Source organism: Lepisma saccharinum, chromosome 6 (genome assembly GCF_977018435.1).
Source record: "Lepisma saccharinum chromosome 6, izLepSacc3.1, whole genome shotgun sequence".
Taxonomy (NCBI): domain Eukaryota; kingdom Metazoa; phylum Arthropoda; class Insecta; order Zygentoma; family Lepismatidae; genus Lepisma; species Lepisma saccharinum.
The window spans coordinates 15,740,037-15,758,695 of NC_139234.1; the positions used below are offsets into that span (position 1 = coordinate 15,740,037).

Genomic DNA, 18,659 nt, shown 5'->3' on the forward strand with positions numbered 1-18,659 from the left:
ATTGAAATGTTGAAAATTGAATGGGTTTGTAGACAGTGTGCCGTTGAATGCATCGTTGGTAACAAACCCCACAACTAATCGTTTCGGAAGACGTCCAAGTATCACATTGTCAATTGTTTTTGAAACAATATCTTTTGGAATAGTTACAGCTTTAAGTTGTACTCTTGTTAGAGGGTATTTTGCTGTATGTTTTTGCAATATGCGATTGTGACTAAGTTTGATGGATGAACTGACCGATACTTTTCTCACATATAGTGTAGCATCCAGAATTTCCACTTTGCCTTCACTGTCATCTAATCCCATCAAGCAGAAAGTGTTTTTCGAAGGAATCAGTTTTATTCGCATTTCCACTCCATTGATCAAAAATTTCTCTTGATTGAAAATATCAGAATGCAAGTAACCAAACATATCAAATGTTTTACTCTGTTTTGTTAGTTGGTTACGTTTTGTAAAGCCTTTGTTGTCTTCCGAAACGTTATCAAAAGCGCCTGCTGTATCCTTGTACCACAATGCACTTTGGAGATGAGATGATTTTGCAGATATGTCATAGTTCAGTGCTTTTTCAAAATAAGACCTGTATGGGTGCATGTGAGATGGAAACGAGATGAGTTTGTTATTTAAGTAGATTTGTACTTCGCTGAACATTGCATTGAGAAAATCATTGACAGGTCCAATTGTTTTATCTGTGGGTAGCAATAACTGACCATTCGCTTTTACAATTCTGGCATCTATATTCAACATTGTGTGTGCTAAATCCATATAATCATCACCATGTCCAGGTATTACAAACTCGGTGGGGGCATTATCTGCCAGAGAACTAACAGGTTTGTATCCGATGGTGTGGTGTTCTAAGATGCTTGTCTGAGTAGGTTTTACCGAGAAAATATCCAATTCACTTTTAAAACACTCACATGATTTCTCCCTAATTAGCGCCATATCTAATCAAAAATATCTGATGTTATTTGAATTTTCTTACGGTTGCGTTTGGTTGTTTTCTTGGTGTTTGTATTGGCACTGGATCTCTTCTTTCTCTGAGCGATCCTTCCAGTTCGCTGTCCCGAAGCAGAGTGATTCCTTTTGAAATGTTTATGCCCCTGATAACCTGAACCAATCATTTCCTTGAGCTTTGTTTCAGCTTTTCTTTTAAGATTTGATCTGGCATCCGAAATTCTGGATTGTAGTGACTGTTTTAGGGGTGTTTTGTCTACAACATCACCTAACACATTTACCCCTGTTTTTAACATTTCTTTCCCTACAGCTTTCACTCCTTTTTTGATAAGAGGCAAAGCTGACCGAAAAAGTCCTCCAAGAAAACTTCCAATGCCATGTCCTTTTTGATAGGCAGCACCGTAATATATGTTACCCACACCAGATCCAGCTTGTTGATGGTAGTATTGAAAATATGGGTCATTCATAATCAGAGCTTTTCACCACAACGTCTAAAATGAAGTTTCAAACACACTAGTCCGAAGGAGAATGGGATGTGTGCACCAGTGCTATCCCTTAAGTCAATTTCTATTTGTTCGAAATTATGTTTCTGCACTGGGATGTAATGTGGTGAATCGAAAATTTGCACACCATCACTTCCAAAAGTATGTTCCATAGGATTAATGTTTATAATACGTAATAGAGGGGCGACAGCATCTCCCACCATATGTGATTCCGCAATATCTGTGTAAATATACATCTGGGAAGGAATTTCTCTCACAACATTTGGAGGCGAGCGTCCAATTTTTACTTCTGATAGATCATCGGTCGGTTTAAAACCTAATATCCGTGCCAGTTGAGGTGACAATCGTACATTTATGTTTCTCTGCTTGGTAGATATATCAACAGTCACATGTTTGTACGCAGGATGATTTCGGAGACTAAAATTTAATGTTTCAGAATATTTATTGATTTCTGCAACAATGCTGTTTATAGATGCGTAATAGCCTTCGGATATTCGAAGTTCGTTCCATTTGACATCATCCATAGATTTATATTGAATATAGTTGTTAAATCTTGTAATGTTTAGTATTGAATAAGGATAATGCACTTCTAGCAATGCCATCTCCCATTTGTTGGTGTCCAACTCCACACGGTTCTGAAGCTTTGTGGTGTAATTAGTTAGAGTATTACTTGGGAAATATTTCATGGAACTGTTACTAGGCAAAGTAAGGTAGAAAGCGTTTGCTTTTCTCATGATGTGTTATGAAGGTTATTTGTACCACTGATGAGAATACCTACAAAAATTTATGCCTCTCTCTCTCTTTTTTTGACTCCAAAAACGATGCGCTAATCCAACTGTCAAATAATCTGGAGTAACCTTTCCAATGAACTAACAACTTTTTACTGGCTCCTTTACCTTTGGTCGCAAGGATTTTATCAATTTCATGCATATCCGGTAAGCGGACCAATTGCAACTCTTCCGTATAAAATGTTCCATCGATTTTATGTCCTTGTAGATCTTTTAATTCATACACTTGAGGATTTCTTTTCAAAATACGTTCCACCACAAATATTTCTCTTGTCCAATTTTCCATGTAACCTTTGTCAAAGCGTTTTTTGGTTTTTGTTATTCTCACTGTATCTCCTATTTTGAATGGCATCTTCAATGACAATAGTGGAGATGAATCAGATTTGAGTTTTTTGTCATACATATTGTGCCATACTTTCAAAACCTTCTCAGGAGTCACATCTGCTGGTGCCATTTTAATACTCGAGTGAATTTTATGATTATAAGCTTTCAAAAGCTTTGGGAGTACATTAACATAACAGCTGGTTCTTTGCTTAGTAAAATACTTCCACACGCGTTCCTTTAAAGTTCTGTTGAATCTTTCAACAATACTAGCTTTAATATCAGGATTCTTTGTTGTAAAATAAATTACATTTTGTTTTTTGAGAATTTCCTGCACAATACTGTTGGTAAACTCACGGCCTTTGTCAGTTTGTAATTTCAAAGGTTTTCTTTTGCTTTGTTTGAAAATTTGCTGGAAAGCCTTTTTTATACATACACCAGTTTTATTTTTTACAGGGACAGCCCAAGCATGCCTGCTAAAAATATCGATAACTGTGAGTATATATCTGTACCCTTTGTTGTGATTCTGCAAACTCTGCATGTCATTCAAGTCAGCCTGCCATTGGTCATCGATATTATGCACAAAATAAAAGTTTCTCGGAAATCGACGCTTTACAGGTCTATGCAAAGTGTATGCAGTTTGCTTTGTCAACCAATGTTTGATTGTTGACAATGGTATGGATTTTTTTTACAGCTTTCCATAGTGTTGAAGCTGTAGAATAGGATGCTGGATGAGATGGATTGTACCAGATATTCTCTAATATTTTTTCGCTCATGGTTTGTATCTTGACCAAACTGGAACAGTACGTTTACGTTTGTGCCCTGGAAATGATGATACAAAAGAAATTGGTTCCTTTTCTTCTTCTTCTTCTTCTGCTTCTGTTAATTCTTGTGCCTCTTCTTGGTTAGCTCTGGACAGCGGAACATGGCATCCGGGGTTTCCAAAAACAATCTGTTGAATAAACTCCTGTCTCCGGGGGTTACCTATATATTCTTGAGGAATATTAGATAACGCCAGAGCTCTATTGAATAGTTGCCACCCAACAGGATTGCTTGTTTTTCGTGGTCGAATTATATCCGATACTAGATCGACAATATTTGAGCCTTCAATTTTATTATTGTTAATAAAAACTGCCCCATATTTATCCCAATCAATATTACTATTATGTAAAAGACGTTCATACAACAGTTCGGCTTTTCTACGATACATGCTAGGTGTAGCAGCTAGAATTTCTTCTTTCATATCAGTCAACTTCTCAGTAGATTCTGTAATCGGTAGCGACACAGGTTCTCTTTGTTTTCGAGTAATAGACAGAAATTTTTGGAGCACAATACTGTAACGATTCCATTTTTCATCATCCGAAAGACCTTTGAGATTCAAAATTACTTGCATATCCTGATCCAATTGCGATAAGGATGTAGACGGTGCAGACATAACAGGATGTCTCATGTTATCCATAAATTCTTGAGGTATTATAACCATTTTTTTGGCATGCTCCATGTTCAGATTTTTTTTTTAAATAAACTTGATAACACACCTATTAAAGGGGCTAATAACGCAGGTAAAAATCCTCCGTGTTGCACTAGTATCTGTTTCTTCTGCTTTGTAGAGTGTCCTTTGGCAGAGAGATTACGTATCACCTTCTTGTACCGGCTCAATCTTGTTTTCTGAGGTGTTGAAAGAGGAACATTCCCTTTTAGAACATTGTAACAACACTCACAGATTGAATTAACTAAGGAAGAATCAGCAGCTTGTAATATCGCTGTGCGAAGAGCTGGTTTAGCATCCGACAAAACTTGGAGCACTTTAGCGTGTTTCACTCTTGAAGCCATGATGACAGAATAAACGACTAGTGATTATGCTTGCTTTTTTTGTAGGAATATATACATAATTGATATCATCGTCGGGAAATATCCGCGACCGAAAACGTACTTCTTCCGGAGTGTTCTGCTTCAGATCAAACAGCAAATATCCATGGGGTTCAGCGGTGGCATTGTAATATGCATCTTTTATAAAATTTGGATTCTCCGGGTATACTTGTCTAGATAAATAATTAATTTGGGCTCTGTCTCTTGGATTTTTGAAGCATACAATATAATGACTATTTAAAGATATATCCCTATTCCCTTTTCCCTGATGGAATAGATTTTGAGTGATAAAGAAAAGACTAATATCACGATGATGACACCCTTTTGTAAATAAATCTGTGACTCTTTGATCGCATTCCCTCATCTGATCATCGATAATAATAAGATGAGGTCCAGAATTTGGCACAAATTGGTCAATATTAGGCATTCCTTCCCGAAATTGTACAAAACCAGGGAAATCATTGTATGCAGATTGCCATTCCCCGTAGCACACCAAAATATTGTTGAATTTTACATTTACCATTTGGGGTAAACACTGGAGAAAATGCTTCACAAAATATGTCTTTCCACATCCTGATGGACCAGCCAATATTGCAGAGAACGGGTGTTTCCACAAGCACTCCATTTCTCAAACTGTGAAGAATGTTTTAAATTACATATAATATAAAAGTCGAATGTTATGAATATTTTTCTAGTTGTTAGATTTTACTGATATGTTGTATCTTCAAATTACATATATATATATTATATTGTATTGTATTATATATATATATATATATATATACACACTTCATCAATAAATAAATATGCGTGTGTGTCTGTATATATATATATATACACACACACACATACAGACAATTTTCTTATAGTACAAAATTCATTTTACAACAGCACAACAAATACCAGATAGCATTGTACGCATGCGCGTTTGTAAACCCCGCCTACATATTCCGAGCATCAGCGTTGTGTTAGATAGCTCTCCATTGTTTCAACAACGATAAACAGCTTGGTGGCCCAGATCAAATTGGTTCTGGAATCTACTGTGACGTGTACCGTCTACTTTGAAGTATAAAAAGGTGAGTTGCACAATATTACTATTTAGTGTCCAGCAATGCTGTCGACTTTAAATTTGCTTCACGGGTTAATATCAAATAGAGCCTTTGACAATCATCATGTTGGGGTTTTCGCAGCTAATGAATTACCTGTACATGTGGAACTACCAGCAGCGTTGATTGTAAATACAGATCCCAAAGATAGCCCCGGGAAGCACTGGGTAGCAATTTACATAGACAGTAACTCCCGGGGGGAATTTTTTGATAGTTACGGAAAACCTCTACATGTGCATAACCATTTGCGATTTTTGGAAAATAACTCTAAATTCTATACGTACAACACTCATCAGATACAAAGTTACGGGTCTGTGTACTGTGGGCATTACTGTTTTCTGTATTTATTCCATTGAGCCTCTGGTAAACCCATGCATAAATTTCAAATTTTATTCCCAGTACCGATAAAAAACGACAATATTATAACAACTTATTTGCTGACTCGTAAATTAAATTTATAATACTCGGTACGTATACTAGAAAATATTGACAATAAATACTGTTTGAAATTTTATACAAGTTACATATAGTCCTAATAGTATATTAATAATTTTGTAGCGTTACAGTTTACAACAGCTTACTTATAATATTTATCTTGTTTTGTGTCTTTACAGAACAATGACGCAATATCCAGAGATGGGATCTTTCAATGCTAGATTGTCCTCTTTCAGAAACTGGCAATCAAAAGAATTCCCGTTTGTAGAAGCTCTGTCCGAAGCAGGATTATTTTACATTCAAAAAGAGGATGAAACAGTATGCTTCAAATGTGGTGGAGGATTATACCGATGGAAATACAGAAACAATCCAATACTAGAACATCGTCGATATTTTCCATTTTGCCCCCTGCCTATAAACCTAATTTCAGATCGACAATACGGTTGATGCTTTAATTAAATTAATTAATATTTGTTATCCAATATTTCCTCAATATGACGTTTATGATATTCTGCTGATTTTTCTCTCACCATTGATCTTTGTAATGCCCCGCCCCCTCCACCTTTTTTGTCCAGCACATGCTTGGTTTGCTACGCGCGCATGCGTCTCAAAAACACACCCACGCATTTCTTCAAAATGTATACCTGCACGCTGCGACATGCAGTATCTTGCAGTTCTTAGTCATGGAATCCTCTATTTCGATGCCGCTGAAAAAAAGATTTCAACCGTACACTAATTTCAAAGGGGTTCTTCAGAAAGAGAGCGATCAGCATTTACCTGAAGAACAAAAACAAGTAACTAGTCTTATACGCCAGTCGATATTATTCGATCACGTCTACTATTTGAATGCTTCGAAAACAAAAGTTATCTCAATCGGACTTTCCTCTCATCTGGATTTCCAACCTGTGGTCAGGCTACACAGAAGCGGGGCGGCCGGTGTTGAACTACAGTTGCAGGAGTGGCACGCTCTTCAGGAATTGTTTCCAGTAATCGACAATTACATCGCTATTCCAGGTGAGCAGCCTCGTGTTTCCTACCCACTAAGTGAGCAACATGAATTGCTGATAACCACACTGTACAATCGCCGTCAGATCATTATAAGGAAGAAACCAGCTTACGGTTCCCTGGAGATAGTGTTCATCGCACAAAGTTCGTGGTGGAACTTTATGAAGATATTTGTGTGCATCGAGCATGCGAAAGTTATGTGTGAAACAGTGTCGCCGTATCTGAAATCATATTTTGGAAACTGTGTGGAATCTTGCATTCTCGACCTTCGCGAACAATGTTTCGGTTGCACAGATATTTCCCCTGTCCATGCATGTAATAAGGAGAAGTTGGTGCTTTCCCATCTACATGGATGTACAAAACCTGAGCCTTTGTCTATACAAAACATCGACGGAAAAAGACTTTCCAAAGAAGTGTTTGTTTTTTGCGAGAACATGCTTGTGGAAAAAATAGTGAAACATTTTAATTCAGTGGTTGCAGCAGAAAAAAAAGGATATGATAGTGACACAATTCCTTATGTGGGTGAGTGAACAAACTTGAAGAATAAAAACTTGTTAAATAACATGCTGATAAACTGGTGACACAATATAAACATTTTACATATGTATGTGTGTGTGTGCGGCTCTTTTGAATTTTGTAAATATTGGTAATAAACAGGGATAAAATATATGTCTTGGCTTTTTTCACTTATCACCCTTTTAAAAATCCTCATGGTTTATATTTTTACTGGTAACAATCGTTAATAACAACATTAATAATTAACTATATAATGAAAAAGTGTGTATTGTGGACTTGTCGAAGATAAAGCATGAGAGCTTTTCTTCACACTGGTAAAACTCGGTGTTAATAACAACATTAATAATTAACTATATAATGAAAAAGTGTGTATTGTGAATTTGTCGGAGATAAAGCATGAGAGCTTTTCTTCACACTGGTAAGAATCTGTGTTAATAACAACATTAATAATTAACTATACAATAAAAAAAAAATGTGTATTGTGGACTTGTCGGAGATAAAGCATGAGAGCTTTTCTGCACAGCGCTGGACACGCAAAGGCAAGTATCTTTATTTTCATTCTATTTCTAACAATGATTCGCTATTTTTTCTTGTCACTATAAAAAACTAATTCAATTTTTCTTTTATCACATCTGTCGCCATTTTGCTTGTTTTTGTTTAATTCCTCTTTATGCATTGAGGTTAATCGAAACATAACTTTAGACTTTTACATGGAATTGAAACATAGAATCTTGCCTCCTTTGATTGAATCGAACCTGTGACTCCTCTTTGATCACAAAACAATAGTGACTGCTATCTTGCTTATTTTACCTACTCTTTATGCATTTAAGCTAATCGGTACTGGGGCCCCACACGGCAAAACAACAGATTCTAATTTATCTTTATACATTAGCGGTAAAGTCTTTGCGTTGTAATCAAAAGGCATTTTGTTTTGATTTTTAATATCTGTTCCTGCCTAAATACTAATGGGGACTCAACACACTTCTTTTTTTTTTAAAAAAAAAAAAACAACATCATTATCAGCCAATTTGACATTGTGAATCGAACCCGGGACCTTTTCATTACAGCATAAACATCCTATTTCCAATTAGTTCATTTTCTCTGTGCACAAAAAAGCTAATCGGAACTTTTAAACAAATACAATTGAATATACAATTTTCACCAACATTGGGAATCGAACCCTCAACCACTTGGTTAAAACATCTCGCGGAATAAAAAACACCACCCGCGCCGCGCCGTTCCGCCCCGCCCCAGCGCCGCTCCGCCCCGGTCGCCGCCGCTAAACACAAAACGCGGCCGCCATATTGATTTTATTCAAATACTATTTATGCACAGATGGACTAATCGGGACCTATAATGGCGGGACAAAACAATTGGCCTCATTTAACTACCTAGAAAATCGAACCCGTGACCTCTTCATTACCAGGCGACAACAATAACCACTAACAAAAGGTCGCCATATTGATTTTATTCAAACACTATTTATGCACAGATGGACTAATCGGGGACCTATAATGGCGGGACTAAACAATTGGCCTAATTTAACTACCTAGAGAATCGAACCCGCGACCTCTTCATTGCCAGGTGACAACATTAACCACTAACCCAACTCGATTTTCGATCTCAACCATTTTGTTGCCTTTATTTACACACAGGCTAATCGAGATCATTCAATATTGACATCGTCGCCTTGTAATCAAGGGGTCCCAGGTTCGATACTCGGTGGAGGCACATGGTGGTCCGAATCACCACTTTTCAACTGTAGCTCCAATCCTGATTAGTTTTGCCGTGCATAAAACGGACTTAGAAAAACTAACTCAATCTATCAATCAATCAATATTGACTCTACCAGGAATCGAACCCTCGACGCCGCCTCTTGTTTTACAGAGCAATAACCTTAGCCGCTAAGCTTTCGAGGTAAAGCACCTTCGGCGCCATCTTTAAATCATTTCTTCATGTGTTTGAATCATACGCAATGGTTGCGCGCACATTTCCTCCACACACACACAAACATACGCACGTGTTAGGTTAGCATACATCAAGAAACAACGTGACAAATCCATTGACCCCCTCCCCCCACCGCTTCCGATGTTTTCAACGTGATCAGACACGTTCTGCTGACTCAACAATAAAATCGCTCGTGGCCCGCTACGACCGGATGTAACATAACACCAGTCGCATCGAATTTTTGCTGACGCGTAGGAACGAAGTGCTGTCATTCTACTATGATGTTTTTATTTGTTTATTTGGAGATTATTTTAACCATACCCAGGCTGAGATTTATATACGTATGTGGAGGCCCGGAGCTTACAGCACCAAGACCTCACTCCAATCCCCTCTACACAGTTTCAGTTATAACTTCTTGCCAAGTTACATGGTGTGGTTTGATTTTTTACCACATCCGAAGTACCTAATTTTTTTCATTATGTGGTACTTTTCAAAGCAGTCTTTCCCAGTGAAGGCCCGGAGCTGCAGTCCTCAAGTTTACCCTAAATTCTGATCTAATCTTGATCATACCCTGCATAATTTTGAACCTCCAAAGCCTACTAGCTGCTTTTAATCATGGAAGTATTCATTTGATCACAGTTTTTGTTTCAATAGCTTTAGTAATTACTTTCACTTTCTAATGAGAAAATTGGCTTTATATAAGATGATAATATGTGAACATTTCTAGCATAGATAATATTCACAAGTAAAATGTACAAGTTATGAACACCAGAATACAGTTATTTATTGAATCATTCATATATCTCCAAGTATATGTAGTTATTGAATTTGATTGGGTGGGCAATCGGGTGGGCACAGGAATTTTTGGGTGGGCGCTTGCCCACCCGTGCCCACCCCTGTCGCCGTCCCTGCTGACTACTCTGCCATGGAAGAAGAAAGCAAATGCATTTTTAAAAGTACAATGTCAAATCCAATACCTGAGTTGTTATCCATTGTGTCTAGGAATATTTCAACTACAAACTCTAGTTATATTACAGTTATCTTGATTAAAACTATGGTGCCTTGCCCTTATTTGGTATTCCTGCCCATGTAAACTATACCTAGATTTTAAAGCTTGTACTGCCGATTATGTGATGCCCTAAAATTGCTCAGTGTTCGGTGTTTTACATTTATGAAAATGTGGCGTAACAGATATTTGAAAATATGAGCAGAATGTGGAATTGTCTTGACATAACAAAAAATCAATCTTTGTCCAACATCTTGAGACACTGACTGTGTTTTGTTAAACTTAATACCAGACCACCATGAAATATAACTTGCAGAGTGGCTAGCACAGCATGCTATGATGCCAGAAGTCTCTGGTTTGAATCTCAGCCTAGGCATGGGTGTGTTCTTTGTGTGAGTCCCTTCATGAATTTCATCATATCACTCATCCTTATCTTCAGGATTAGCCAAAGGTGGCTGAGAAGCTAATTGTAAAAAAAAATCAAGCAATGAGATGTATCCACCTGCTATTAAATTCACAGATAAAAGCCATAATTTTATGCCAGTGCAGTCACAAAGTTAGTAACTTTCCTTGTGTTTGATCCCTCATAAATCACACACTATATTTCAATGGTTTTGGTCTCAAACTGTAGCGCAAGTGATGTTCAACATTCTTAGGAAGGTTTCACACACAAGTGACAAGCAACGTGCAACACGTGTCACTTGGTAATGAATCAATCAACAGCAATGTGTCCCACTGTAGCAGCATGCCACTCTGTACAAGCCTACATTCGATTGGCCAATGCTACACATTTTGTTTATCACTTCAGTGTGAAATCCCCCACATGGGGTTCATTCGCTAAGCACTAGAAATAATACCTAAGCACAATTTAGAAAATGTCTGTAATCTGCAGAAGGTATGTAGGCAAGTGTGCAATCACAAAATTTCATAACCCTTTATCAGCTGGGAGGATTTTCATGTTGTTTCAGAGGTCAACAAGAGCTTGTTTGTTGAGAAGGTGCAAGTTTGGGTCTGACGAGTTATAGTTCCGTAAACTCTTGCAAATGACATGTGAAATTGCGTTTAGTAATAAAATATGTGCTGTCACTACAAAGAAAAAGTATACTTTTAATTCATTGTACTATAAATGCAACTACAGAGACAATTGAGTAAGCAATTCAGATTGTGCTGGTGCAATGGGCATGCACCTTAAGTGGTCGACTTTCGATCTTGCCACCGAAGTTTCCTGGTTCAAGTGCCAGCCCTAGGAGGTTATTTTTGAATGTCCCTTCATCATTTTCATCTAATCATCACTTCTAGCCAAAATGGCAGAAAGCAATGCTTGATAAGAATTGTGGAGGTGATGGAAATAATGGCATTAATGTAGATTTCAAGTGGATTGTGAGTTGGGAGTGGTGGTAGGGGCGTAGGGAATTGGAGCAAACTGTCATTCATGAAGGGAGCCATTTTGACCTAAAATCTTGACATCTAAGGCTATGAGAAAAGGTCTGAATATAAAGAATGGGGTAGGGTTAACTTTGAAGGAGAGTCCTTTGGATAAACACGTCAATTTCTGAGGTGGTAAGATAGTGACTGAACAAATTTAGTGCAGCCATGGGTGTCCGGAAGGGGGTCCATTTATGCTCAGATAGACTAATTAGGACTGGACATACAGTTTAAAATGGGATCTGAACTGCTGTTCGATGTTCTTCCACCACCCTCCAGGACTTCTACAAGTGTAATTGTGCAGAAACGTAGGTGGTTAGTGTTCTCGGATGGGAGAGTCTAGTAGTAAGGGATGTGCAGGTTCTTGAGTGAGTTGGGATGAGGGTGGAGATGGCATGTACCCATAAAAACGTGACTGCCATGGTTGGGCAGTATATGAAGGTGATGGTTATTGAGGAAATTTTGAGCAGTATATGTGTACTTACCCTCAGTGGATGAAACTTGTCATGGGTCTCAGATATCATGATGAAAGAAAATGCTAAATAGTTTTTCGCAATATTAATGTAGGTTATTTTGTTCTTCCAGGTGATGATGAAATTCTAACAGTATTATCTGCATTTTGCCGAGAAGATTGTACCAGAGATGCAGTCCGACTTGCTGGCGGACTTCCAATCCTTGCCAAATATTTGGGCGATGCATCCAAGGAAAGTTTGCATTGTGCCATCTTGGATGGGCTGACATATTTTCCAAAATGTGATGATGGTTGGAAAATTCTTTTGAAAGAAAATCTTATTGCTATTCTCGTGCAGCATATGAAATTGTACATCAAGAAGTACAGTGAAGACATCCATGAGTGTAATGACATCATGGTTACACAGTACAGTCTTCCTGTGACTCCAAAGGCTACAGAATATGCTGATATGTTTGACTACTCAAGTTCAGATGAGGATGAAGAAGAAGAGGAAGGGTCTGATGATTATGTTGATTTTGAGGCAGTAGATGAAGATGAAAAATACATAACTCACAATCTGGTGGATTTCTACAACTTGACACTACAGTTTGTACCCCGAACATGGACTTCATATTGTCTGTCCATGGGGTCTGTTCTTAGAATGGTACAACATCCACATTCAGAACATGACAGAAGCAAAGCATCAAAAAAAGCAGTGTGTCCACCTAATTTGGTAGATTCAAAGTGCAAATCACGAGTTGGCACTTCAGAATTGAAGATTATGCCAGACATATGCATTGGAAATGTGAATGATGGAATAAAGATGCATTTTTTGCTGTTTCTACTGGCTAAAATTTCTGAAACTGATTACATTGAAGAACTGGTGGATAGCAACACTGTCCAGCTTCTACTTGATTACATGACACTTGTTCATCACGCATGTCGCTACTCGAGTCAACAATTTGTCAGTCGAATTTCAATGTAAGTGTTTTCTTGATTAGCTTCCACCATTAATATCTTAATAATAAGATGTAAGCAAGTTACTAATATTTATCCGCAAAAACTTACTTACAGAGGTTCTATTAATTTTGGTGGCCTCAGCCACCTTCTGCTGAGGAACTCGTTGCTTCACTGCTGGGTTGGCTTCCGGTTCCTCCATCAGTGAATACGTTCCAAACCAGTGTTTTTCATGAAGAGACTTTTCATCTAGGAGGTGTTTGTGTTTTCAAAGCTTGTCACTGCCAGTGTCTTTCAGTGAACAAACAACATGTATACAGGGTGAACATAAACTATAGGGACAAACTTCAGGAGGTGATTCCTGACAGGTAAAGGAACAAAAAAGTTCATATCAACATATATCTGGAAATGGACAGTGAGTCTGCAATAAAGCAATTAGTACAGGTGAAAATCGGTACCAGTGAAAATGGAATCAATTTGCTTGTAGTTCAGATGTGCAAGACATTCCATGAGTTATATGTTATCTAGAATACAGTAAACATGCTTTAGTAACTTCTTTACTTTTTAAGGTAATGAAAATTGAAACTGTAGCATTTTGAATGTGTAAATTTAACAGTAAACAAGTTAGTTTTTCAACAAAGTTTTTCACCAAAGTAATTTCTTAGCAAAAAGCTGAACTGATTTACTTTTACAGCTAAATATCTAACACACTTACTTTTGAAAAGCACTTTCCAAAGTCTGGTCCCATTGCCACAAATATAGTAATGAGGTAAAAGAGTAAACATCATGGAGTGAATATTTTCCGAGTACTGTATCATAATTTTTTTGTTTCTTTGATTTCAGAGGTATCCCTTACTTCATATCCCTCTTGCAGTACCGTTTTGCTCTTCGTGTATTCCTGAGGCTGTGTATAAGGATTCATGATGGCCAATGCTTCACTTGCTCACTCTTCAAGGATGAGGGAGACTGCATGTTGCTTGAGCTGAGGAGTTGTGCAGAGACGAAGCCAGTGTTTGATGCTCTGGTTGACTGCCTCTTGAATGAGCAGACTAAAAATAGGACAGCCATTGCACTCTCCATCCCATTCATTGTCAGGTAAATCCCCTGGCTCTACAGTCCGTGATAGACTGCGACCACCTCCGCCATCAACTTCCAATTATCTCAGTCTTTTGCTTTTAATCTCCAGTTCCATCTGTCAATGTTTGTCCTTCTTCTCTGTAACATTTCCTATTATTAACTCTCCTGTTCCATATTCTATGATCGATCAATTAGTGGTAAAATTAAAACCAAATTTCTAATTAATCACTTTAATCTTTGAGTACCACATGATCAACACATAAAACTCTTCTGCAATCCCACTGCAAGGCTCTCCCTTCTTCAACACTGTCTTTCTACTTCTGAATGTCGAAATTTTCTTACCAGAATGCAGTTCCTGGCAGTCATTAGCAAAGTAAGTGAATATTTTGTCCTGTACGATCTTGTTTTGTTTCAGTCAGGGGTAGAAAAATACAGAGTGCCCAGTCTCCATGGTGCCTGAAAATTTTCACCTGGTGCCTGAATATTTTTAATTCAATTTTAAAAAATATATATTTTTTAAATATTTCTAGATTGCTTGTGGAAATTTCCATTAACTTTTTTTAAAATGAGTAGAGTATATTAATTTTTTCATGTGTTTTCTTTATCATATATATATCATTAAATCAGAATAATAAACATATAAATATAAAGTTTTTTTGCAATGTTGCCAACTGAATTTTAAAATCTGCGATGATATGGCCACTTGGGCACAAGAATTAATTACCTTTAATCGAGTCTTGTATTGATTAATAAATGAAATCTTTTAAAATGTGTAGATTGTAGATTTATTTTAGTTGCATTCATGGCTTTATTAAAACTTTTGCCACCCTCTTCCCCAAATGAGAGCTGCCTCCTGAGAAAAGGGGGCTGGTATCTGAATTATTTTAAGTTTTTTCTACCCCTGGGTTTAGTGGTGTTGCAGTACTATTACAGTTTCAGTATAAAGTTGTTGTTCAGTACCGTGTCTGAAATTTTGGCCCCCTGAAAAATGCAAAATCAAGGTCTGTCCCATTGTAAGTAACTAAACATGTGTATTCAAATGAATTAGGAATCTGTGCTAATGGCAGTGATTTCTGTCCATAGATAACAACTGGCTATGCTAATGTTTTACATTTTTAGCTTCATGTGTTCTGTAATCGTCAGACTCCTAAATATTTGTTTAAGTCCACATTATGTTCAGATAGCCTAATCAGTACTGGTCCTATAGTTTAAAGTGCATTCTGAACTTCTGTTGATTTGTCCATTCATTAGGGATCCAATGTACAATGTTTCACAGTGTGTAGAGGACGTAAAGATGAACAAATTCTGTTGATAAATTTCTTCTCATTAAGGCCTCATTTCAGTGCTTTGAGCTCTTGAGAAATGGCATTTTCTATTCTATTGATTTGATAATCTTTGATGTTCACACCTTTGCCATGGTGGTGAGCCATGAAGCCAGAGATTCCCAGTTTCGAACCCTGGTTAACATGTTTGTCCCATTATTCAACTCAAGAGGTAGAAAAGTGGTGTAAAATAATTGAAATGCAAAGAAAGAAAGACAATCTTTAATATGATTCAATATAAGATGTAATTGTTTTTTTTAAAAATAATGCATCCTAATACAAATATTTAAATAAAATGTACACTTTTTTTCAGGAAAAAGAAGCAACTGAAAAAGATCTTGATAGAGAGTAATGGTCTTGAAATAATTCTGGATGCTTTGGAGACTGAAGACTTGGAAGAATTTGCATATGCAGTGCTTGGTCTGTCACACTTGGCCTTCACATTGAACATTAAGATTCCTGTGGAGGCAACTCCAGTGGAGCCAACCTCATACATGCATCACTGCAGGTGGAGAAGATCTCGCAAGGATGTGAAGATAGTATTAGACGATTGCTCATCCATTTCAGCCAGCAGAAAAGTCCTGAGTGAGACGTGTCCTGTGTTTCAAGCAATGTTCCATGGTTTCTTCAGAGAATCAAATGAGAGTGTCATCCGCGTACGGGAAATTTCTTTCTCGTGCATGCAGTACATGATCCACTTCTTATACGGATGCGATTGCTCGGTCATACACAGTGTGTGTCTAAAAACTGCTCTGGAAGTGATCAAGGAGTCCAATAAGTTCTTGCTTGATCAGCTTGCCAAGAAAATGTGTGAGGATATTGTGAAGTTCCATCTCCAGCCTTATACAGTGTCCAAAATCTGTGCATGGTGCATCAGTGCTCCACAAGCAGAGACACCTTCCTTTCAGATCCTCTGTTCGGGAATTGCAAAATATCTGCTTCTGTTCAAAATGGATCCGTGGGACAGAGTTAATTTGTTCAAGATCCTCGTTGAGTTGGGTTATGGGAATCTACTAGCTGACTGGATCAACAGAATAATTTCCGAGCAGTTGTCTGCTAATGGCACAGGCTGCAGCTGAATTTTAAGGCTACATCAGTGCTATGCTGCTGTTCCAAGTTGTAAGTCATGTAACCATAGATCTCATATCCTGAAGCCAAATACTTAAATGTCACTTGACTCCAATGTCAGGTGAGTGACTTGTACATGTTGCTCAAACGACACTGACTGATGATAATTTTTTGTGGCTTCTTTTATAAGAACTGCGGCTACATGCCCTTGTCCTACAACTGCATGAAACACTCTGAAATGAAAGTAGAAATGCCAAGGAGTAAACATTGTGTCAGTAAAGCCATCACGACAAATAAACAACACGATATGAGATGCTTCAAAAGTTCGTCCGAGATTTCGGCTCCACCTCAGTCATCATCAGGGCTGGTCGAGAGATGGTAAAGAAGACACGGTTGATTTTCCGATGTTTCTACTTGCTGTGTCTGCCAGAAGATGTCATTGTGGTTATGCAGTTTTGTTAAGTTCCAGGTTGTTCCAATTGATGCCTGAAGAGGGTGGATTTTTCAATTTAACTGTGTTGTACCATGATAAATAAAAATCTATTCTCTTCAGCCATCTATCGGAACAACCTGGAACTTACCAACATCGCAAAACTGCAACAAAATCTTCCGGCAGACACAGCAAGTAGCATCATCGAAAACTCGACGGCGTCTTCTTCACCATCTCTCGACCTGCCCTGATGATGACTGAAGTGGAGCCAAAATCTCGGACAAACTTTTAAAGTGTATCTATCGTATCATCCTGTTTATGTGTTTTTGTGCTTTATGAGTTTTTGAACAAGAATGTTGCTGGCACTTGACGTAAGAAGTTTTTAAACATCATACAGTGATGTGTCCATCCATTAAACCAGCATTTAATCCCGCAACAAATGCTCCGAAAATTGTTTGTATTAATCATTTTCAATATTGGAATTTCAGAGAGGGCAATAGTGTCAACCTCAATTCACTGGGGACTGGGGGGAAGATACATATATGCAACACACACACACACACACACCTCAATGAATTTTGGGTGGGCAGAAAGTGTCTTTCTTTTTTCCTTCCCCAATGTTTGTACCTTTGATAATGGATGTTTTATAAATCGGAACCAAAATGTAGAGTCTATGACAAATCACAAATATTAAAATACTCAGGGTGTCTACAAACTTAACATTTTTAAATTTGAAATGTTAATATATTTTGTACTTAATGCAAGAGTCAGATTAAGTGGCATATGAAATGTTACTAAAATAAATTAAGTTCCCTCTTGGAAATCTATCTGCCATTGATGAGCTGTTCCTCTGCACAGACATGCATACGCCATTGCTGGAAACCAATCACTTGAATACCTTCATTCATTGGTAAATATTCACCATGAGTCCCATCTTGAGAGTAGGAAACAGCGAGATTGGGCCAGTAAGGTTGTTAGCACTGTGGGATGTGTTCCTCCACCAGGAAAGATAAAAATAAAAAAATTCTTGTATGTCTACTCTTTTCACACTGAAAATGTGTGAAAATGACGCATGTGTGTCTTCACACTCTTACAACCCCAATTTTTTTGCCAAAGTCAAATTTATCATCATTGCATGAAATTTATTTTTGTACCCCCTAACAATTAGTCTACATCCGATGTGGAAATTGTCTTCTTTATTGAGCAGTAATGTGTAGAAAATCAAATTTCATGACATACTTGCCATGACTGTAGTTGGAAAGGTGAATTATGTATGATCATAAGGTGCTTGAAAAATATGTTGCTTTTTTTTTCAGTACAAAACATAATGTGTAATGTATGTAATAGTTAAAAACAACAGCAACAGAATATATATATATATATATATATATATATATATAACACATTATTATGTGTGAAGGTAGTGCCTTTTCTGCTGACTTTATTTTCAGTGTTATTTGGTATATGCCGTCCATTGTAGCTCAT

General features: G+C 37.4%; 1 protein-coding gene across 1 annotated transcript in view; it reads left to right on the top strand.

Moving 5' to 3' along the window:
- The window catches only part of LOC145989248 (uncharacterized), a 30,324-nt gene extending 13,303 nt beyond the window's left edge, over positions 1-17,021 (top strand). Inside the window, exons 3-5 of the mRNA XM_083124565.1 lie at positions 12,455-13,301; positions 14,121-14,372; positions 15,990-17,021. Of these exons, the coding sequence (XP_082980691.1) occupies positions 12,455-13,301; positions 14,121-14,372; positions 15,990-16,755 (1,865 nt within the window). The 3' untranslated portion in view covers positions 16,756-17,021. The remainder of the gene's footprint in view (positions 1-12,454; positions 13,302-14,120; positions 14,373-15,989) is intronic.
- Positions 17,022-18,659: the final 1,638 nt, after the last annotated feature.